Source organism: Tachyglossus aculeatus, chromosome Y4 (assembly GCF_015852505.1).
Source record: "Tachyglossus aculeatus isolate mTacAcu1 chromosome Y4, mTacAcu1.pri, whole genome shotgun sequence".
Classification (NCBI taxonomy): domain Eukaryota; kingdom Metazoa; phylum Chordata; class Mammalia; order Monotremata; family Tachyglossidae; genus Tachyglossus; species Tachyglossus aculeatus.
Window position 1 is genome coordinate 6,063,515 of NC_052096.1, and position 24,002 is coordinate 6,087,516.

A 24,002-nucleotide genomic window follows, 5' to 3' on the forward strand; every position below is an offset into this window, starting at 1 on the left:
AGGGCGGCCGAAGGGGTCTGTGCCCCCCCAGGAGACCCCCGCCGCCCCCAGAGACTCCCCGGTCCAAGTGGGAGGGGAGGAATGGACCCCGGCGGGGGCTCTGGGCCTCCCAGAACCCCAGGTGGGGTGCCCATGGACGGTGAGTCTAGGGGACGGCATTTGTGCCCCCCAGGAAATCCCACCCCACCCCAAGAAACTCCCGGTCCAAACGGGAGGGGACAACCGAACCCCGGGGAGGCCGAGGTCCCGAGGGAGCCGCGGGGCGAGAGGGCAGAGTCCCGGGGTGAGGGGGCACAGTCCCGGGGTGAGGGGGCAGAAGGGACGGAGTCAAAGGGTGAGGGGGTGGAGTTGAAAGGAGAGGGGATGGGGGGTCACGGGATTCATTTGTTCATTCAACTTGTTGGGTAGGGACCATAGAGAAGCAGCATGGCTCAGTGGAAAGAGCCCGGGCTTTGGAGTCAGAGGTCATGGGTTCAAATCCCGGCTCCACCACTTGTCAGCTGGGTGACTTTGGTCAAGTCACTTCACTTCTCTGGGCCTCCGTTACCTCATTTGGAAAATGGGGATTAAGACTGTGAGCCCCCCGGGGGACACCCTGATCACCTTGCAACCTCCCCAGTGCTTAGAACAGTGCGTTGCACATAGTAAGCGCTTAATAAATGCCATCATTATTAGTATTGTTATCTCTATCTGTTGCCAACTTGTACTTCCCAATTCATTCATTCATTCCATCGTATTTATTGAGCGCTTACTGTGTGCAGAGCACTGGACTAAGCACTTGGGAAGTCCAAGTTGGCAACATGTAGAGACGGTCCCTACCCAACGGTAGGTTCACAGTCTAGAAAGGGGAGAAAAGGTCAATGGCCCATACAGGGAAGCGCTTAGTCCAGTGCTCTGCACACAGTAAGCGCTCAATAAATACGACTGAACGAATGAATGAAATTCAACGTGGCTCAGAGGGAAGAGCATGGGCTTGGGAGTCAGAGGTCATGGGTTCAAATCCCAGCTCCACCTCTTATCAACTGTGTGACTCTGGGCAAGTCACTTCACCTCTCTGGGCCTCAGTTACCTCATCTGGAAAATGGGGATTAAGACTGGGAGCCCCACGTGGGACAACCTGATCACCTTGTATCCTCTCCAGTGTTTAGAACAGTGCTTGGCACATAGTAAGCGCTTAACAAATGCCATTATTATTATTATTCAATCACATTTCTTGAGTGCTTACTTTGTGCACAGCACTGGGCTACGCGCTTGGGGGAGGACGGGACACGAAGGGGCAGAGCCGCAGGGTGAGGGGGCAAGTTTAAGGGTGAGGGGGCAAGCTTAAGGGTGAGGGGGCAGAGTTGAAAGGTGAGAGGGCAGAGCCACAGGTTGAAGGGGCAGATCCGCAGGGTGTGGGGCAAGCTTAAGGGTGAGGGGGCAAGTTTAAGGGTGAAGGGGCAAGTTTAAGGATGAAGGGGCAGAGTTGAAAGGTGAGAGGGCAGAGCCACAAGTTGAAGGGGCAGAACCGCAGGGGGAGGGGACAAGCTTAAGGGTGAGGGGGCAGAGTTGAAAGGTGAGAGGGCAGAGCCCCAGGTTGAAGGGGCAGAGCCACAGGGTGGGGGGCAAGCTTAAGGGTGAGGGGGCAAGTTTAAGGGTGAGGGGGCAGAGTTGAAAGGTGAGAGGGCAGAGCTACAGGTGGAAGGGGCAGAGCCGCGGGGGAGAGGGCAAAGTTGAAAGGTGAGAGGGCAGAGCCCCAGGTTGAAGGGGCAGAGCCGCAGGGGGAGGGGGCAAGTTTAAGGGTGAGGGGGCAAGTTTAAGGGTGAGGGGGCAGAGCTGAAAGGTGAGGGGGCAGAGTTGAAAGGTGGGAGGGCAGAGCTACAGGTTGAAGGGGCAGAGCCGCAGGGTGAGGGGGTAAGCTTAAGGGTGAGGGGGCAAGTTTAAGGGTGAGGGGGCAGAGTTGAAAAGGGAGAGGGCAGAGCCCCAGGTTGAAGGGGCAGAGCTGCAGGGAGAGGGAGCAGAGTTGAAAGGCGAGAGGGCAGAGCCCCAGGTTGAAGGGGCAGAGCCGCAGGGGGAGGGAGCAAGCTTAAGGGTGAGGGGGCAAGTTTAAGGGTGAGGGGCAAGTTTAAGGGTGAGGGGGTAAGTTTAAGGGTGAGGGGGCAGAGTTGAAAGGTGAGAGGGCAGAGCCACAGGTGGAAGGGGCAGAGCCGCAGGGTGAGGGGGCAAACTTATGGGTGAGGGGGCAAGTTTAAGGGTGAGGGGGCAGAGTTGAAAGGTGAGAGGGCAGAGCCCTAGGTCGAAGGGGCAGAGCCGCAGGGGGGAGGGGAGGGGGCACAGGGTGAACGGGGGGCAGAACGGCTCCACTGACTTGGAGCTCCTGCTCCTCCTGCCGTAGCATGCTGAACAGGATCTGCGTGGCGTGCTTCTGGACTTCCGGATCCTGCAGGAAATGGGGCCGCTGTCAGCGGGCCGGAAGCACGGGGCTTTGCACAGAGTAAGCGCTTAATACATGCCGTTACTACGAATTGGGGGGGGGAGAGGAGGGAACGCTGAACGGTCACCTGCAGGGGTCTGGGTCCCGTGATGCGCTCCGGCGGCGGCGGCGGTGGCAGTGGCGGTGGCGGAGGAGGGGACTCGGCCGGAGGGGAGCGGGGGGTCCCCAGCGGGCCCGGGTCCTGCCGGGGGCCGGAGGAGCCCCCCGAGGCGGGCGAGGAGCCCAGGAGGGTCAGGGCGACATAAGCACCCGCTGTAAGGGGCAAGGAATGTGTCTGTTTATTGGACTCTCCCAAGCGCTTAGTATTATTATTATGGTATGCGTTACGCGCTTACTATGGGCCGGACACTGTACTGAGCGCCGGGGGGGCCACAAGTAAACCGGGGTGGGCGCGGTCCCCGTCCCACATCAGGCTCGCGGTTTAGAGAAGCGGTAACTGAGGCCCGGAGATGTGAAGTGACTTGCCCAAGGTCACACAGCAAAGCGTGGCTCAGTGGAAAGAGCCCGGGCTTTGGAGTCAGAGGTCACGGGTTCAAATCCCAGCACCGCCAATTGTCAGCTGGGTGACTTTGGGCAAGTCGCTTCACTTCTCCAGCGCTTAGAACAGTGCTTTGCACGTAGTAAGCGCTTAATAAATGCCATTATTATTATTATTATTATTATTATTATTATTCTCTGGGCCTCAGTTCCCCCATCTGTAAATAATAATAATAATAATGATGGCATTTTTAAAGCGCTTACTATGTGCAAAGCACCGTTCTAAGCGCTGGGGAGGTTACAAGGTGATCAGGTTATCCCACGGGGGTCTCACGGTCTTCATCCCCATTTTATAGATGAGGTCACTGAGGCCAAGAGAAGTGAAGTGACTTGCCCAAAGTCACACAGCTGACCATTGGCGGAGCGGGGATTCGAACCCATGATCTCTGACTCCCAAGCTCGGGCTCTTTCCACTGAGCCAAGCTGCTTCTCTGTAAGATCTGTAAAATGGGGATGAAGACTGTGAGCCCCCCGTGGGACAACCTGATCACCTTGTAACCCCCCCAGCGCTTAGAACAGTGCTTTCACATAGTAAGCGCTTAATAAATGCCATTATTATTATTATGTGGCAGAGGCAGGATTAGAACCCAGGTCCTTCTGACTCCCAGGCACGGGCTCTAACCACTCCATCACACGGCACTAACTGTGAGCCCATCGTAGGGTAGGGACCGTCTCTATCTCTTGCCTATTTGTACTTCCCAAGCCCTTAGTCCAGTGCTTGGCACGCAGTAAGCGCTCAGTAAATATGACGGAATGAATGACTGCTAAGCGCTCAAAAAATACCACTGAATGAGACTGCAAACTCTTTGGACTGTCAGCTACTCGCGGGCAGGGATCACGTCCGCCAACCATCTTCTACTGGACTCTCCCCAACGTCCCTTCATCTGTTCAGTCGTATTTATTGAGCGCTGACTGTGTGCAAAGCGCTGTACTAAGCGCTTGAGACGGGACAACAGAATAAACCGACACGTTCCCAGCCCACAGCGAGATCCGCACTGTGCTCTGCACTCACCAAGCGCTCAATAAATACCATTCACTGATTCTAATGATGGTATTTGTTAAGCGCTTACCATGTGCAAAGCACTGTTCTAAGCGCTGGGGGGGATACAAGGTGATCAGGTTGGCCCACGGGGGGCTCACAATCTTCATCCCCATTTTACAGACGAGGGAACTGAGGCCCAGAGAAGCGAAGTGACTTGCCTAAAGTCACACAGGTGACATGTGGTGGAGCCGGGGTTCGAACCCACGACCTCGGACTCCAAAGCCCGGGCACGCCGCTTCTCTTATTAAATGGGTTCATGGGAATAATAATGGCATTCGTTGAGCGCTTACTACGGGCCGAGCACCGTTCTAAGCGCTCTCTATCTGTTGCCGGCTTGGACCGTCCAAGCGCTTAGCCCAGCGGACCGCCCGCGGTGAGCGCTCAGTAAATACGACCGAATGAAATACGATGGCATGGATTACCGTCCACAATCTGCCCGTCCTGCGGCCCTCAGTGGATCAGCCTGATTCCCCCCGCGCCGTGGCTCGTGCCCCCCGCCCCCCAATAGCCCACCTCCCCTCTCCCTCACATTTGATGAGCTTCACCACCTCCACGTGCGAACTGTTGGTCACCATGGTGCCGTTCACCTGTCGGGGGGCGGAGGGAGATCATCACCTGAGGACCCCCCGCCCCCCAACCATCTCTCCATCCCTTCCTCGGGTGCCCCCCACCCCCGACCCGCCATGCCCCCCGTCCCGGCCCGGGAGGGCCCACCGGGCCGGCTCCCGGCCCGGGGGATCGGAAGTCACGCGGACAGAGACAGAGACGGAGTGAGAGACCGGCGACGAGGGAGGGAGGAAAAAGGGACACAGAGACGCGGGGCGGGGGGGAGACAATGACAGGGGGAGGCACAAAAAGAGGCGCCAGGACCCAGAGACCCCCAGGGACTGTGGGGCGGTGAAAATATGATTATTATTATTTGTTTTTATTAAGCACTTTCTATGAGGGAATGACCCCCAGAGACAGTGGGACAGTGAAATTATTATTTATTATTATTGTCATTATTATTATTATTATTATTAAAGATAATAGTGTTTATTAATCACGTACTATGAGGGAAAGGCCCCCAGAGACAGTGGGACAGTGGGACAGTGAAATGATTATTATTATCATTATTATTGATTATTTGTTTTTATTAAGCACTTACTATGAGGGAAAGGCCCCCAGAGACAGTGGGACAGTGAAATTGTTGTTTATTATTGTTGTCATTATTATTAATGATAATAGTATTTATTAAGCACTTACTATGAGGGAAAGAACCCCAGAGACAATGGGACAGTGAAATTATTATATGTTATTATTGTCATTATTATGATTATTATTAATGATAATAGTATTTGTTATGCACTTACTATGAGGGAAAGACCCCCCCAGAGACAGTGGGACAGTGAAATTATTATTTATTATTATCGTCATTATTATTATTATTATTAATGATAATAGGGTTTATTAATCACTTACTATGAGGGAAAGGCCCCCAGAGACAGTGGGACAGTGAAATGATTATTATTACCATTATTATTGATTATTTGTTTTTATTAAGCACTTACTATGAAGGAAAGGCCCCCAGAGACAGTGGGACAGTGAAATTGCTATTTATTATTATTGTCATTATTATTAATGATAATAGTATTTATTAAGCACTTACTATGAGGGAAAGACCCCCAGAGACAGTGGGGCAGTGAAATTATTATTTATTATTATTGTCATTATTATTATTATTATTATTATTATTATTAATGATAATAGTGTTTATTAATCACTTCCTATGAGGGAAAGGCCCCCAGAGACAGTGGGACAGTGAAATTATTATTATTATCATTATTATTGATTATTTGTTTTTATTAAGCACTTACTATGAGGGAAAGGCCCCCAGAGAGAGTGGGACAGTGATATTATTATTTATTGTTATTGTCATTATTATTATTATTAATGATAATAGTGTTTATTAAGCACTTACTATGAGGGAAAGACCCCCAGAGACAGTGGGGCAGTGAAATTGTTATTTATTATTATTGTCATTATTATTAATGATAATAGTATTTATTAAGCACTTACTATGAGGGAAAGACCCCCAGAGTCAGTGGGACAGTGAAATTGTTATTTATTATTATTGCCATTATTATTAATGATAAAAGTATTTATTAAGCACTTACTATGAGGGAAAGGTCCCCAGAGACAGTGGGACAATGAAATTGTTATTTATTATTATTGTCATTATTATTAATGATAATAGTATTTATTAAGCACTTACTATGAGGGAAAGACCCCCAGAGACAGTGGGACAGTGAAATAATTATTTATTATTATTGTCATTATTATTGATGATAATAGTATTTATTGATCACTTACTATGAGGGAAAGACCCCCGGAGACAGTGGGACAGTGAAATTATTATTTATTATTATTGTCATTATTATTAATGATAATAGTATTTATTAATCACTTACTATGAGGGAAAGACCCCCAGAGACAGTGGGACAGTGAATTGTTATTTATTATTATTGTCATTATTATCATTATTATTAATGATAATAGTATTTATTACGCACTTACTATGAGGTAAAGACCCGCAGAGACAGTGGGGTAGTGAAATTATTATTTATTATCATTGTCATTATTATTATGATGATTATTAATGATAATAGTATTTATTAAGTACTTACTATGAGAGAAAGATCCCCCAGAGAAAGAGGAACAGCTAAATTATTATTTATTATTATTGTCATTATTATTAATGACAATAATATTTATAAGCACTTACTATGAGGGAGAGACCCCTAGGGACAGTGAAATTATTATTAATTATTATCATCATCATCATCATCATTATTATTATTATTGATGATAATAGTATTTATTAAGCACTTACTATGAGGGAGAGACCCCCAGGGACAGTGGGACAGTGAAATTACCATTATTAATATTATCATTATTATTTATAATAATAATAATAGTATGTATTAAGCACTTACTATAAGGGAGAGACCCCCCCCAGGGTCAGTGGGACAGTGAAATTATCATTATTATTATTACTATTATCAATAATAACAGTATTTATTAAGCACTTACTATGAGGGAGGGACCCCCAGGGACAGTGAAATTATTATTATTATTATTATTATTATTATTATTATTAATAGTAATTATAATGTTTATTAAGCACTTACTATGAGGAAGGGACCCCCCAGGAACAGTGGGACAGTGAAATTGTTATTATTATTATCAATAGTAATAATAGTAACAATATTTATTAAGCACTTACTTTGAGGGAGTGATCCCCAGGGACAGTGGGACAGTGAAATTATTATTAATAATAATAATAATAGTAGTTATTAAGCATTTACTATGAAGGAGAGATCCAGTGGGACAGTGCAATTATTATTATTAATAATTATTATTATGATTATTATTGAAGCAGCGTGGCTCAGTGGATAGAGCCCAGGCTTGGGAGTCAGAGGTCATGGGTTCTAATTCCGGCTCCGCCACTTATCGGCTGTGTGACTTTGGGCAAGTCACTTCACTTCTCCGGGCCTCAGTTCCCTCATCTGGAAAATGGGGATGAAGACTGGGAGCCCCCCGTGGGACAAGCTGATCACCTTGTATCTCCCCAGCGGTTTGAACAGTGCTTGGCACATAGTAAATGCTCAACAAATACCATTATTATGAATAACAATACAAGTATTTATTAAGCACTTACTATGAGGGAGAGACCCAGGAACAGTGCAATTATTATCCTTATTAATAACACTGCTACTAATGATAATACTAATAATAACGATGGCATTTATTAAGCGCTTACTATATGCAAAGCACTGTTCTAAGCGCTGGGGAAGTCACAAGGTGATCAGGTTGTCCCACTGGGGGCTCACAGTCTTAATCCCCATTTTCCAGATGAGGTCACTGAGGCCCAGAGAAGTGAAGTGACTTGCCCAAAGTCACCCAGACGACAAGTGGCGGAGCCGGGATTTGAACCCATGACCTCTGACTCCAAAGCCCGGGCTCTTTCCGCCGAGCCATGCTGTTTCGTCCAATAATTTTCTTTCTTATGGTATTTGTTAAGCGCTTACTATGTGCGAAGCACTGTTCTAAGCGCTGGGGGGGGGGATACAAGGTAGTCAGGTTGTCCCACGTGGGGCTCACAAGTCAATCCCCATTTTACAGACGAGGTAACCGAGGCACAGAGAAGTGAAGTGACTTGCCCAAAGCCACACAGCAGGGAGCACGTACTATGCGTTACGCTCTGTATTAAGCGCTGGGGTGGCTCCGAGTCAGTCGGGTTGGCCCCGGTCCCTGGGACGGGGAGAGACACGGAGAGAGAGAGACGGCGAGGGAGACGGGGCGGGGATGGAGACACAGAAACAGAAAGAGAGACAACGGGGGGGGGGGGGGGGGGGGGCCTCGAAACTCACTTTGATGATTCTGTCTCCCTCCTTCACACCAGCCTTCAAGGCCGCCCCTCCTGAAACACAGCCCAGAGAAGGGCATGGTCAGCCTGGTATGATGGGTAGGGCCCGTCTCTATCTGTTGCCAACTTGTAATAATAATAATAATAATGGCATTTATTAAGCGCTTACTATGTGCCAAGCACTGTTCTAAGCACTGGGGAGGTTACAAAGTGATCAGGTTGTCCCACATGGAGCTCACAGTCTTAATCCCCTTCATCCCCATTGGGGATGAATCTTAATCCCCATTTTACAGGTGAGGTCACTGAGGCCCAGAGAAGTGACTTGCCCAAAGTCACACAGCTGACAATTGGCGGAGCTGGGATTGGAATAATAATAATAATGATGATGGCATTTATTAAGCGCTTACTATGTGCAAAGCACTGTTCTAAGCACTGGGGAGTTATGAGGTGATCAGGTTGCCCCACAGCGGGTTCACAGTCTTAATCCCCATTTTCCAGATGAGGGAACTGAGGTCCAGAGAAGTGAAGTGACTTGGCCAAAGTCACCCAGCTGACAATTGGCAGAGCCGGAGTTTGAACCCATGACCTCTGACTCCAAAGCCCGGGCTCTTTCCACTCAGCCACGCTGCTTCTCTAACCTCCCCAGTCAATCAATCAATCAATCATACTTATTGAGCGCTTACTGTGTGCAGAGCACTGGACTAGGCGCTTGGGAAGTACAAGTTGGCAACATATAGAGACAGTCCCTACCCAATTATTATTTTTATAAGTGGCAGAGCCGGGATTTGAACCCATCTTCTGACTCCAAAGCCCGGGCTCTTTCCACTGAGCCACGCTGCTTCTCTAACCTCCCCAGCGCTTAGAACGTAGTAAGCGCTTAATAAATGCTGTCATTATTATTATTATTATTATTATTATTATTAAGTGGCGGAGCCAGGATTTGAACCCACCTTCTGACTCCAAAGCCCGGGCTCTTTCCACTGAGCCACGCTGCTTCTCTAACCTCCCCAGCGCTTAGAACGTAGTAAGCGCTTAATAAATGCCATTATTATTATTATTACTATAATAATTATTATATAATAATAATAACAAAAACTACAGTTATCTCTAGATATCTCTAGATAATTAATAAATATCATAATTATATTTTTATTATTATATAGATATAATAAAATAATAATCTCTATATAATATAATTATGATATATTATTATATAATAATATATAGAGATATCTAGAGATATCTCTAGATGTTGCCAACTTGGACTTCCCAAGCGCTTGGTGCAGTGCCCTGCACACGGTAGGTGCTCAATAAATACGATTGAATGAATGAATGAATGAATTTATTTTACTTGTACACATTTACTATTCTATTTATTTTGTTAATACGTTTTGTCCGTCTCCCCTTTCTAGACTGTGAGCCCAGTGTCGGGTAGGGACCGTCTCTAGATGTTGCCAACTTGGACTTCCCAAGCGCTTAGTCCAGTGCTCTGCACACAGTAAGTGCTCAATAAATACGATTGAATGAATGAATGAATGAATTTATTTTACTTGTACATATTTACTATTCTATTTGTTTTATTTTGTTAATACGTTTTGTCTGTCTCCCCCTTCTAGACTGTGAGCCCTCTGTTGGGTAGGGACTGTCTCTAGATGTTGCCAACTTGGACTTCCCAAGCGCTTGGTGCAGTGCTCTGCACACGGTAGGCGCTCAATAAATACGACAATGAATGAATGAATGAATTTATTTTACTTGTACATATTTACTATTCTATTTATTTCATTTTGTTAATACGTTTTGTCTGTCTCCCCCTTCTAGACTGTGAGCCCGCTGTCGGGTAGGGACCGTCTCTAGAGGTTGCCAACTTGGACTTCCCAAGCGCTTAGTCCAGTGCTCTGCACACGGTAGGCGCTCAATAAATACGACAATGAATGAATGAATGAATTTATTTTACTTGTACATATTTACTATTCTATTTATTTTGTTAATACGTTTTGTCTGTCTCCCCCTTCTAGACTGTGAGCCCACTGTCGGGTAGGGCCCGTCTCTAGATGTTGCCAACTTGGACTTCCCAAGCGCTTGGTACAGTGCTCTGCACACAGTCAGCACTCAATAAATACGACAATGAATGAATGAATGAATTTATTTTACTTGTACATATTTACTATTCTATTTATTTTGTTAATACGTTTTGTCTGTCTCCCCCTTCTAGACTGTGAGCCCACTGTCGGGTAGGGCCCGTCTCTAGATGTTGCCAACTTGGACTTCCCAAGCGCTTGGTGCAGTGCTCTGCACACAGTCAGCGCTCAATAAATACGATTGAATGAATGAATGAATTTATTTTACTTGTACATATTTACTATTCTATTTATTTTGTTAATACGTTTTGTCTGTCTCCCCCTTCTAGACTGTGAGCCCACTGTCGGGTAGGGACCGTCTCTAGATGTTGCCAACTTGGACTTCCCAGGTGCTTGGTGCAGTGCTCTGCACACGGTAGGCGCTCAATAAATACGACAATGAATGAATGAATGAATTTATTTTACTTGTACATATTTACTATTCTATTTATTTTATTTTAATACGTTTTGTCTGTCTCCCCCTTCTAGACTGTGAGCCCACTGTCGGGTAGGGACCGTCTCTAGATGTTGCCAACTTGGACTCCCCAAGAGCTTGGTGCAGTGCTCTGCACAGAGTAAGCGCTTAATAAATACAATTGAATGAATGAATGAATGAATGAATGAATTTATTTTACTTGCACATATTTACTATTCTATTTATTTTATTTTGTTAATACGTTCTCTCTGTCTCCCCCTTCTAGACCGTGAGCCCGCCGTTGGGTAGGGACCGTCTCTAGATGTGGCCAACTTGGACTTCCCAAGCGCTTGGTGCAGTGCTCTGCACACAGTAAGCGCTCAATAAATACGATTGATTGATTGATTGATTGATTGATTGATTGATCAGCGGGGATTGGAACCCAGGTCCCCGGGACCCCCAGGGCCGCCCCGCGCCCGCCGCGGGCCGCTCACCAGGCCGGACCGACTGCACCAGGACGACGCGGTCTCCGCTGACCGTGAAGCCGAAGCCGTGCTGATCCCGCTGGACGACGACGCAGCGCTGGACCAACCCCGGGGTCTCGGCCGGGGTGGTCGGCAGCCGCTGCGGGGCGGGGGGCCCGCCGTCGCGGGTGGTCGGCTCGCTGAGGGACGACAGGCCGCTTAACCTGGAGGGAGACACGAGCAGACCGGCCGGTCGGGCTCGGTGGAAAGGGCCCGGGCTTTGGAGGCCGGGGTCGTGGGTTCAAATCCCGGCTGCGCCGACTGCCAGCTGGGTGACTCTGGGCAAGTCGCTTCGCTTCTCTGGGCCTCAGTGACCTCGTCTGGAAAACGGGGATGAAGACTGCGAGCTCCCTGAGGGACAACCTGATCACCGTGTAACCTCCCCGGTGCTTAGAATGGTGCTTTGCACATAGTAAGCACTTAATAGATGCTATCATTATTATTATACATTACTATATATAACATATATCATAATATATAATAGTACAATATTATATTATATATAATAATATACAATATTACATAGATATAATATATTGTGTATTATTATATTACTATATAATAATAATAATAATAACAATAATATTCCTACCCACCCCCTGCCCGATTCCGGGGGCGGCCTCGACCCCCCACCCCAGATTCCCCGCGGACCCCGGAGCGGGGAGGACGAAACCAGGGGAGAGGGGTCAACATGAGGCAACGCGCGGAGCGTGAGATGCTTCAGCTGGGTGACTTTGGGCAAGTCACTTCACTTCTCTGGGCCTCAGTTCCCTCATCTGGAAAATGGGGATGAAGACTGTGAGCTCCCCGAGGGACAACCTGATCACCGTGTAACCTCCCCAGCACTTAGAATGGTGCTTTGCACATAGTAAGCGCTTAACAGATGCTATCATTATTACTATATACAATATATATTATAATATATAGTATTATAATATTGTATTATATATACTATTATATAATATAATATATAATATAATATATAATATATTACTATATATAATAATAATAATCCTATCCACCCCCTGCTCCGGGGGCGGCCTCGACCCCCGCACCCCGGATTCCCCGCGGACCCCAGAGTGGGGAGGATGACACCAGGGGAGGGTGGTCAAGGTGAGGCAACTCGCGGAGCGTGAGTTGTGTCAGCTGGGTGACTCTGGACAAGTCACTTCACTTCTCTGGGCCTCAGTGACCTCATCTGGAAAATGGGGATGACGACTGGGAGCCCCCCGAGGGACAACCTGATCGCCTTGTATCCTCCTCAGCGCTTAGAACAGTGCTTGGCACACAGTAAGCGCTTGAGAGAAGCAGCGTGGCTCAGCGGAAAGAACACGGACTTTGGAGTCAGAGGTCATGGGTTCCAATCCCGGCTCCGCCAAATGTCATCTGGGTGACTTTGGGCCAGTCACTTTTCAGTGAGCTCATCTGAAAATGGGGATTAATACTGTGAGCCCCTCGTGGGACCGCCTGATCACCTTGTAACCTCCCCAGCGCTTAGAATAGTGCTTTGAACATAGTAAGCGCTTAATAAATGCCATCATTATTATTATTACAAGGTAATCAGGCGGTCCCACACGGGGCTCACAGTCTTCATCCCCGCTCGACAGATAACTGAGGCGCAGAGAAGTGAAGCGACTTGCCCGAGGTCACACAGCAGACGAGCGGCGGAGCCGGGATGGGAACCAGGCTCTAACCACTAGGCCATGCTGCTTTATAATAATAATAATGGCATTTGTTAAGCGCTTACTATGTGCAAAGCACTGTTCTAAGCGCTGGGGGGGGATCAGGTTGTTCCACGGGGGGGTCCCAGTCTCCATCCCCATTTGACAGATGAGGGCACTGAGGCCCAGAGAAGTGACTCACCCAAAGCCACTCAGCTGACAACTAGAGAAGCAGCATGGCTCAGTGGAAAGAGCCCGGGTTTTGGAGTCAGAGGTCATGGGTTCAAATCCCGGCTCTGCCACTTGTCAGCTGTGTGACTTTGGGCAAGTCACTTCACTTCTCTGGGCCTCAGTTCCCTCATCTGGAAAATGGGGATTAAGACTGTGAGCCCCCCATGGGACAACCTCATTACCTTGTAACCTCCCCAGCGGTTAGAACAGTGCTTTGCACGTGGTAAGCGCTTAATTAATTCTATCATTATTATTATTATTATTATTATCATCATCATCTCTAACCCTGGCCACGGCTCCCGCTCCTGGGCCCGGCCTTTTCGGGGAGCCCGGGGATGGGGGTGAACGGCCCATCCGGGCCAGACCGTCCCCCTCCGCGGCCTGCGCGGGGAAGCAGCGCGGCTCAGTGGAAAGAGCCCGGGCTTTGGAGTCAGAGGTCAGGGGTTCAAATCCCGGCTCCACCAGCTGTCAGCTGTGTGACTTTGGGCAAGTCACTTCACTCCTCTGGGCCTCAGTGACCCCATCCGTAAAATGGGGATGAAGACCGGGAGCCCCCCGTGGGACAACCTGATCACCTTGTAACCTCTCCAGCGCTTAGAATAGTGCTTTGCACATAGTAAGCGCTTAATAGATGCCATCATTATTATTATTATTATTATTATTACTCCTCCGCCGCCCGACAACTCCAGGTTCCCACCCGGTCCGTCCTCCTTGAGAAACCAAATCGAGCCAAGGCCTAAATCCTCCCTGTCGGTCCACAGGGACAAGTTTCACTTCCCACCTGCCGTCGGGAGAGGCGGGAAAAGCCTCCCGCCTCTAGACTGTGAGCCCACTGTGGGGTAGGGACCGTCTCTAGATGTTGCCAACTTGGACTTCCCAAGCGCTTAGTCCAGTGCTCTGCACACAGTAAGCGCTCAATAAGTACGACTGAATGAATGACAAGCGTCCGAGCCAGGGCCGCCTGGCAGTTGGGGCAGGAATCGGGTTCGCCTGGGACGAGGGGACCCCGGAGGCTGGGACGACCCCAAGTTCCGGGCAGGAGGACCCTGAGAGTGGAGGGAGAGAAGGGAACGGGCAAGGGGGTGAGGCCCCCCTTTTCCCAGGGAGCACTGGCGGGGGGATTCATCATCAATCGTATTTATTGAGAGCTTACTGTGTGCAGAGCACTGTACTAAGCACTTGGGGGGTTCGGATTCGGGGGGCCGAGGGAGGTGCGGAAGGGAAGGGGGCGGCGAGGGAACCTAACTCCTTCTCCATGTGGCCGGGCTCAGGCGTTAGGGCGTCGGGCCTAGAGCCCCGGCTCTGGATTCTGTCTCCACGGCAACAGGCCTCCCCTCCGGCCCGGGGTCCGGGTGCGATGGACGAGGCGGGAGAGGACGCTTCCCGTCCCGCCGGAGGGCTTCCAAAAAAGGGATCCCAAAAAAGGGATCCCAAAAAAGGCCCAGGCCTCAAGTGGGGCGGAAAAGCAAGCGCTCAGTAGCCCCTTCGTCCTGCGGACTACAAATCCCAGCATGCTTTGAGGGAGAGGCCCGCTTGCCCCCTCCCCACACTCTCCTCCCCCATCTTTTAGACTGTGAGCCCACTGTTGGGTAGGGACTGTCTCTATATGTTGCCAACTTGGACTTCCCAAGCGCTTAGTACAGTGCTCTGCACACAGTAAGCGCTCAATAAATACGATTGATTGATTGATGGGGCAAATTTGTCGCCCCACCCAGAGAGGGATGTCTGTCACCCTTGGGCAAACCAGCATCTACCGACTCTGTCGTATTCGCTTAGTACAAACGCTCAGTACAGCGCTCCAGCCACTCCAGTAAGCGCCCAATAAATCCCATCAAATGAGTGCCACCCCACCCACCCTCTCAACCAACATCAACCCGGCCCTGACCCGAATCCCACCCTCATAATCATAATAGTGATGGCGCTTATTAAGCGCTTACTATGGGCTAAGCACTGTTCTGAGCGCTGGGGATGTTACAAGGTGATCAGGTGGTCCCACGGGGGTTCACAGTCTTCATCCTCCATTTTACAGATGAGGTAACTGAGGCACGGATAAGTGAAGTGACTTGACCACAGTCACAAAGGCGACGAGTGGCGGAGGTAGGATTTGAACCCATGACCTCGGACTCCAAAGCTCGTGTTCTTTTCCACTGAGCCACGCTGCTTCTCTAAATAAATAACGGTAGTATTTGTTAAGCGCTTACTCTGGGCCAAGCACTGTTCTAAGCGCTGAGGGGGACACAAGGTGATCGGGTTGTCCCACGTGGGGCTCACAGTCTTCATCCCCATTTTCCAGATGAGGTCACTGAGGCGCAGAGAAGTGAAGTGACTTGCCCAAAGTCACACAGCTGACGAGTGGCGGAGCCGGGATTTGAACCCATGACCTCTCACTCCCAAGTCCGGGCTTTTTCCATCCCCGTGGCTCAGTGGAAAGAGCCCGGGCTTGGGAGTCAGAGGTTGTGGGTTCTAATCCCAGCTCTGCCACTTAAGCGCTTAGTCCAGTGCCCTGCACACGGTAAGCGCTCAATAAATACGACTGAATGAAAGTCACTTCACTTCTCTGGGCCTCAGTGACCTCCTCTGGAAAATGGGGATGAAAACTGTGAGCCCCACGGGGGACCACCTGATGACCTTGTATCTCCCCCAGCGCTTAGAACAGTGCTTGGCACATAGTAGGCGCTTAACAAATACCAAAATTATTATTTATTATTATTCTCCCCAGCCTCCTGGGCTTCACCCCCGACCAGCCGCAAGCCCAAGCCCCCTCCCCACCCTCTCCCCTTTCCAATTAATCGATGGACGGAATTTTTCGAGCATTTACTACGCGCCAAGCACTGTCCTAAGCGCCGGGGTGAGTCCCGTACAGCAGAATTAGGAGACGTGTTCCCTGCCCCTAACGAGCTTACAGTCTAGAGGGGAACACAGGGACCGTCTCTATGTGTTCCCAACTTGTACATCCCAAGCACTTAGTCCAGTGCTCTGCACACAGAAAGCGCTCAATAAATACGATTGAAGGAATGAATGAATGAATATGAACAAATAAGTAATTTGAACTATATAATTTATAGATATGTACAGAAGGGGCTGTGGGGTGGGGCGATTATCAAATATCCAAAGGTCACAGGTCCAAGGGCAGAGATGGGGCCCCGGGGTGAGCTCAGTCTTGGTACCCAGGAAGGAATGGGGGGGGTGCGCAATCCATTTTACAGGTGGGGAAACCGAGGCACAAATCGGGAAGCTTTTTTCGTGGGGGGAGAGCAGGCATTTAGAATGGTGTTCTTCCTAACGAGAGCACTCAATAAATATCATTGACCACCGTTAGCTCATTGTGTTGGTCAGACTGCCCTCTCCCGAACGCTTAGTACAGTGCTCTGCACACAGTAAGCGCCCAATAAATACGACCGAATGAATGAATGGCGGGTAGTGAACATGTCCAACTCTGTCGTACCGTACTCTCCCAAGCGCTCAGTACAGTGCTCTGCACACAGTAAGCACGCCACAGGGGAAGCAGCGTGGCTCAGTGGAAAGAGCGCGGGCTTGGGAGTCAGAGGTCGTGGGTTCGAATCCCAGCTCCGCCACTTAGCTGTGCAATCTTGGGCAAGTCACTTCTCTGGGCCTCAGTTCCCTCATCTGTAAAATGGGGATGAAGACCGTGAGCCCCACGTGGGACAACCTGATCACCTCGTGGCTCAGTGGAAAGAGCCCGGGCTTGGGAGCCAGAGGCCATGGGTTCGAATCCCGGCTCTGCCACATCAATCAATCGTATTTATTGATGCCACATGTCTGCTGTGTGATCTTGGGCAAGTCACTTCACTTCTCTGAGCCTCAGTGACCTCCTCTGGAAAATGGGGATTAAGATTGTGAGCCCCGTGTGGGACCACCTGATCACCTTGTATCCCCCCCAGCGCTTAGAACAGTGCTTTGCATATAGTAAGCGCTTAACAAATGCCATTATTATTATTATTATTATTATTATTATTGTTGTTGTATCTCCCTCCAGCGCTTAGAACAGTGCTCGGCACCTAGTAAGCGCTTCGCAAATTAATCAATCGTATTTATTGAGTGCTTACTGTGTGCAGAGCACTGTACTACGCGCTTGAGAAGTCCAAGTTGGCAACATCTAGAGACGGTCCCTACCCAGCAGCGGGCTCACAGTCTAGAAGGGGGAGACAGAGAACAAAACAAAACATATTAACAAAATAAAATAAATAAATAGAATATGTACAAGTAAAATAGAGTAATAAATACGTACAAACATATAGGCATATTCATTCATTCATTCAATCGTATTTATTGAGCGCTTACTGTGTGCACAGCACTGGACTAAGCGCTTGGGAAGGACAGGCTGGCAACATCTAGAGACAGTCCCTACCCAACAGCGGGCTCACAGGCTAGAAGGGGGAGACAGACAACAAAACAAAACATATTAACAAAATAAAATAAATAGAATATGTACAAGTAAAATAAATAGAGTAATAAATACGTACAAACATATAGGCATATTCATTCATTCAATCAATCGCATTTATTGAGCGCTTACTGCGTGCACAGCACTGCACTAAGCACTTGGGAAGGACACATTGGCAACATCTAGAGATGGTCCCTACCCAACAGCGGGCTCACAGTCTAGAAGGGGGAGACAGACAACAAAACAAAACATATTAACAAAATAAAAAAAAAAAGAATATGTACAAGTAAAAGGAATAAATAAATATAGTAATATTATTATTATTATTATTATTATTTTGTATCTACCCCAATCCTTAGAACAGTGCTTGACACGCAGTAAGGGCTTGCCCCAGGCTGAGCCCCCTCAATCAATCAATCGTATTTATTGAGCGCTTACTGTGTGCAGAGCACTGGACTAAGCGCTTGAGAAGCGCTTATATACACATATATACAGGTGTTGGTGGGAGGGGGTCTTCTGACTGTGGTGCTGAATTAAAGAATCGGAATTTCAAAGGTTCTTTCCCGAAGACGTTGACTTTTCCACGGCTCTCCCGGTATTCCCCTCCCATTTCAGAGAGGACAGTTCTATCGGAGGTTCTTTGGAACAAAGATCCACAGGTAGTTTGTGAAATTCTCATTATTCCTACTTGTTGAAAGCGAGGGGAAGATTTCAGGATTCCTATTTCAAACTGTGGAAAAGATGTGCCTAGCTAGCATATCATCATCATCAATTGTATTTATTGAGCGCTTACTATGTGCAGAGCACTGTACTAAGCGCTTGGGAAGTCCAAATGGGCAACATCTAGAGACAGTCCCTACCCAACCGTGGGCTCACAGTCTAAAAGGGGGAGACAGAGAACAAAACCAAACATGCTAACAAAATAAAATAAATAGAATAGATATGTACAAGTAAAATAAATAAATAGAGTAATAAATATGTACAAACATATAGACATATATACAGGTGCTGTGGGGAAGGGAAGGAGGTAAGATGGGGGGGATGGAGGGCATATGCTCTGTGTGACCTTAAATAATAATAATAATGGCATTTATTAAGCGCTTACTTATGTGGCAAGCACTGTTCTAAGCGCTGGGGAGGTTACAAGGTGATCAGGTTGTCCCACGGGGGGGCTCACAGGGATTCGAACCCATGTCCTCGGACACCCAAGCCCGGGCTCTTTCCACTAAGCCACGTTGCTTCCCTATGGAGAAGCCTTGGGGGGCGGGGAAACCGAGGCCAGGCCGGCCGGATGGACGGTTTCCTCCCTCCCTTCCCTCTGTCCCTCCTTCCTTCCTCTGGGCTGCTTGAATCCCTCCAGCTGCAGGGCAGAGGACGGGAAAGGGGGTGGGTAGAGGCCTCCTGGGTGATTTACAAGGCCAATACAAGCACTGTACTAAGCGCTGGGGGGGATACAAGGTGATCAGGTTGTCCCACGGGGGGCTCACAGTCTTCATCCCCATTTGACAGATGAGGGAACTGAGGCCCGGAGAATAATAATAATAATAATAATAATGATGGCATTTGTTAAGCACTTACTTCTATTATTATAAGAGATATTATGATGATAATGATGGCGCTTATTAAGCGCTTACTATGTGCCCAGCACTGTTGCTGTCTGTCTCCCCCCTTCTAGACTGTGAGCCCGCTGTGGGCGGGGAGGGTCTCTCTTTGTTGCTGAATTGTCCTTCCCAAGCGCTTAGTACAGTACTCTGCACGCAATAAGCACTCAATAAATACGATTGAATGAATGAATGGTGCCTGTTACATGTTTTGCCATTTTACAGATGGGGAGATGGATAATAATAACAATAATGATGGCATTTAAGCGCTTACTTATATTATTATAAGTGATATTATTATGATAATGATGGCGCTTATTAAGCGCTTACTATGTGCCCAGCACTGTTGCTGTCTGTCTCCCCGCTTCTAGACCGTGAGCCCGCTGTGGGCAGGGAGGGTCTCTCTTTGTTGCTGAATTGTCCTTCCCAAGCGCTTGGTACAGTGCTCTGCACACAGTAAGCGCTCAATAAATACGACTGAATGAATGAATGGTGCCTGTTACATGTTTTGCCATTTTACAGATGGGGAGATTAATAATAATAATAATAATGATGGCATTTGTTAAGCGCTTACTTATATTCTTATAAGTGATATTATTATGATAATGATGGCGCTTATTAAGCGCTTACTATGTGCCCAGCACTGTTGCTGTCTGTCTCCCCGCTTCTAGACCGTGAGCCCGCTGTGGGCAGGGAGGGTCTCTCTTTGTTGCTGAATTGTCCTTCCCAAGCGCTTAGTACAGTGCTCTGCACACAATAAGTGCTCAATAAATACGATTGAATGAATGAATGTCTCCCCCCTTCTAGACTGTGAGCCCGCTGTGGGCGGGGATGGTCTCTCTTTGTTGCTGAATTGTCCTTCCCAAGCGCTTAGTACAGTACTCTGCACGCAATAAGCACTCAATAAATACGACTGAATGAATGAATGGTGCCTGTTACATGTTTTGCCATTTTACAGATGGGGAGATGGATAATAATAACAATAATGATGGCATTTAAGTGCTTACTTATATTATTATAAGTGATATTATTATGATAATGATGGCGCTTATTAAGCACTTACTATGTGCCCAGCACTGTTGCTGTCTCCCTGCTTCTAGACTGTGAGCCCACTGTGGGCAGGGAGGGTCTCTCTTTGTTGCTGAACTGTCCTTCCCAAGCGCTTGGTACAGTGCTCTGCACACAGTAAGCGCTCAGTAAATACGATAGAATGAATATGAGGTCATTGGGATTCCGAATCCCACCCCAGAATCCCCACACTCACCCTTCACCCCCGGTTCACCGATTTCGCTTTTGCTCCCGCTTCCGGGAAAGGAAAAAAAGCCAATTTCCCAAGGAAGGGAGGACAGGAAGGACATGGAAGAAACCACCATGATAATACCGATGCTATTTGTTAAGCGCTTACTACGTGCCGAGCGCTGTACTAAGCATTAGGATCGATACAAGGTGATCAGGTTGGCCCACGCGGGGCTCACAGTTTTCATCCCCATTTGACAGATGAGGGAACTGAGGCCCGGAGAATAATAATAATAATGATGGCATTTGTTAAGCACTTACTTATATTATCATGAGTACTATATATTATATATATTATATTATTCATTCATTCAATTGCATTTATTGAGCGCTTACCGTGTGCACAGCACTGGACTAAGCGCTTGGGAAGTCCAAGTTGGCAACATATAGTGACGGTCCCTACCCAACAGTGGGCTCACAGTCTAGAAGGGGGGGGACACACATATTATTATAAGTATAATAAGCACTTATATATTATTATATTATTATAAGTGATATCATTATGATAATGATGGCGCTTATTAAGCACTTACTATGTGCCCAGCACTGTTAAAAGCGCTGGGGGAGATACGAGGTCATTGGGATTCCGAATCCCACCCCAGAATCCCCACACTCACCCTTCACCCCCGGTTCACCGATTTCGCTTTCACTCCCGCTTCCGGGAAAGGAAAAAAAGCCAATTTCCCGAGGAAGGGAGGACAGGAGGGACATGGAAGAAACCGCCATGATAATAACGATGCTATTTGTTAAGCGCTTACTACGTGCCAAGCACTGTACTAAGCATTAGGATTGATACAAGGTGATCAGGTTGGCCCACGCGGGGCTCACAGTCTTCATCCCCATTTGACAGATGAGGGAACTGAGGCCCGGAGAATAACAATAATAATAATGATGGCATTTGTTAAGCACTTACTTATATTATTATAAGTACTATATATTTTATTTTATTTTGTTAGTATGTTTGGTTTTGTTCTCTGTCTCCCCCTTTTAGACTGTGAGCCCACTGTTGGGTAGGCACTGTCTCTATATGTTGCCAACTTGTACTTCCCAAGCGCTTAGTACAGAGCTCTGCACACAGTAAGCGCTCAATAAATACGATTGATGATGATGATTATTATATTATTCATTCATTCATTCATTTGCATTCATTCAGGTTGGCCCACGGGGGGCTCACAGCCTTCAACCCCGTTTGACAGATGAGGGAACTGAGGCCCAGAGAAGCAAAGTGACTTGTACAAAGTCACACAGCTGACAAGCAGCGGAGCCGGGATTTGAACCCGTGACCTCTGACTCCCAAGCCTGGGCTCTTGCCACCGAGCCACGCTGCTTCTCATCATCCTGGGGACGACGACGTTCATTTAACCGTATTTATGGCGCGCTTATTGTGTGCAGAGCACTGTACTAAGCGCTTGGGAGAGGATGATATAATAATCGCAACACAGGGGAGGAACCATCGTCATCCCTGGGGGAGAGAAGCAGCGTGGCTCAGTGGAAAGAGCCCGGGCTTGGGAGTCAGGGGTCATGGGTTCGAATTCCGGCTCTGCCAATTGTCAGCTGGGTGACTTTGTGCAAGTCACTCCGCTTCCCTGTGCTCAGTTCCCTCATCTGGAAAATGGGGATTTTATTTTATAATGGTATTTGTTAAGCGCTTACTATGTGCAAAGCACTGTTCTAAGCGCTGAGGTTACAAGGTGATCAGGTTGTCCCATGGGGGGGCTCACAGTTTTAATCCCCATTTTACAGATGAGGTAACTGAGGCACAGAGGAGCGAAGTGACTTGCCCAAAGTCACACAGCTGACAGTTGGCGGAGCCAGAATTTGAACCCATGACCTCTGACTCCAAAGCCCGGGCCCTTTCCACTGAGCCACGCTGCTTCTCCCCCGTGGGACAACCTGACCTCCTTGTAACCTCCCCAGCGCTTAGAACAGTGCTTGGCACATAGTAAGCGCTTAATAAATGCCATCAATATTCATTCATTCATTCAATCGTATTTATTGAGCGCTTACTGTGGGCAGAGCACTGTATTAAGCGCTTGGGAAGTACAAGTTGGCAACATATTACTATTATTAGGGAGAAAATAGGACGCATTCATTTAACTATATTTATGGAGCGCTTAATGTGTGCAGAGCACTGTACTAAGCGCTTGGGAGAGCATAATATAATAATCATAACACAGGGGAGGAACCATCATCCTCCTGGGGGGAGGGAGGGGTTAGGACACATTAATTATCATCATCATCGTCAATCATCAATCGTATTTATTGAGCGCTTACTGTGTGCAGAGCACTGTACTAAGCGCTTGGGAAGTACAAGTTGGCAACATACAGAGACAGTCCCTACCCAACAGTGGGCTCACAGTCTAAAAGACTGTAATTCTAGACTGTGAGCCCGTTGTTGAGTAGGGATTGTCTCTGTTGTTGCCGAACTGTACTTTCCAAGCGCTTAGTACAGTGCTCTGCACACAGTAATCATCATCATCATAATAATAATGATGGTATTTGTTAAGCGCTTACTATGTGCCAAGCACTGTTCTAAGCGCTGGGGGAGATAGAAGGTGATCAGGTTGTCCCGACGGGGGGCTCCCAGTCTTCATCCCCATTGTACAGATGAGGGAACTGAAGCCTAGAGAAGTGAAGTGACTTGCCCCAAGTCACACAGCTGACAAGTGGCAGCGTGGCTCGGTGGAAAGGGCCCGGGCTTGGGAGTCAGAGGTCATGGGTTCAAATCCCAGCCCCGCCACCTGTCTGCTGCGTGACCTTGGGCAAGTCACTTCACTTCTCTGAGCCTCAGTGACCTCACCTGGAAAATGAAGCAGCGTGGCTCGGCGGAAAGAGCACGGGCTTTAGAGTCAGAGGTCACGGGTTCGAATTCCGGCTCTGCTGTATATATACGTTTGTACATATTTATTACTCCTCCCTTCAAGGCCCTATTGAGAGCTCACCTCCTCCAGGAGGCCTTCCCACACTCAGCCCCCTCTTTCCCTCTCCATCCCCCCGGCCTTACCCCCTTCCCTTCCCCACAGCACCTGGATATACGGATCTATGTTTGTATGAATTTATTACTCTATTTATTTATTTATTTTACTTGTACTTATCTATTCTATTTATTTTATTTTGTTAACATGTTCGGTTTTGTTCTCTGTCTCCCCCTTCCAGACTGTGAACCCGCTGTTGGGTAGGGACCGTCTCTCTATGTTGCCACCTTGGACTTCCCAAGCGCTTAGTCCAGTGCTCTGCACACAGTAAGCGTTCAATAAATACGATTGATTGATTGATTGATTGATTGAAAATG

General features: G+C 48.0%; 1 protein-coding gene across 1 annotated transcript in view; it reads right to left on the minus strand.

Moving 5' to 3' along the window:
- Nucleotides 1–24,002, minus strand: part of ARHGEF11 (Rho guanine nucleotide exchange factor 11) — a 67,715-nt gene that overhangs the window by 37,795 nt on the left and 5,918 nt on the right. Inside the window, exons 2-6 of the mRNA XM_038768255.1 lie at nucleotides 11,487–11,680; nucleotides 8,465–8,514; nucleotides 4,582–4,639; nucleotides 2,541–2,725; nucleotides 2,348–2,419 (exon numbers count right to left, since the gene is read on the minus strand). Coding sequence (XP_038624183.1) covers nucleotides 2,348–2,419; nucleotides 2,541–2,725; nucleotides 4,582–4,639; nucleotides 8,465–8,514; nucleotides 11,487–11,680 — 559 coding nt within the window. The remainder of the gene's footprint in view (nucleotides 1–2,347; nucleotides 2,420–2,540; nucleotides 2,726–4,581; nucleotides 4,640–8,464; nucleotides 8,515–11,486; nucleotides 11,681–24,002) is intronic.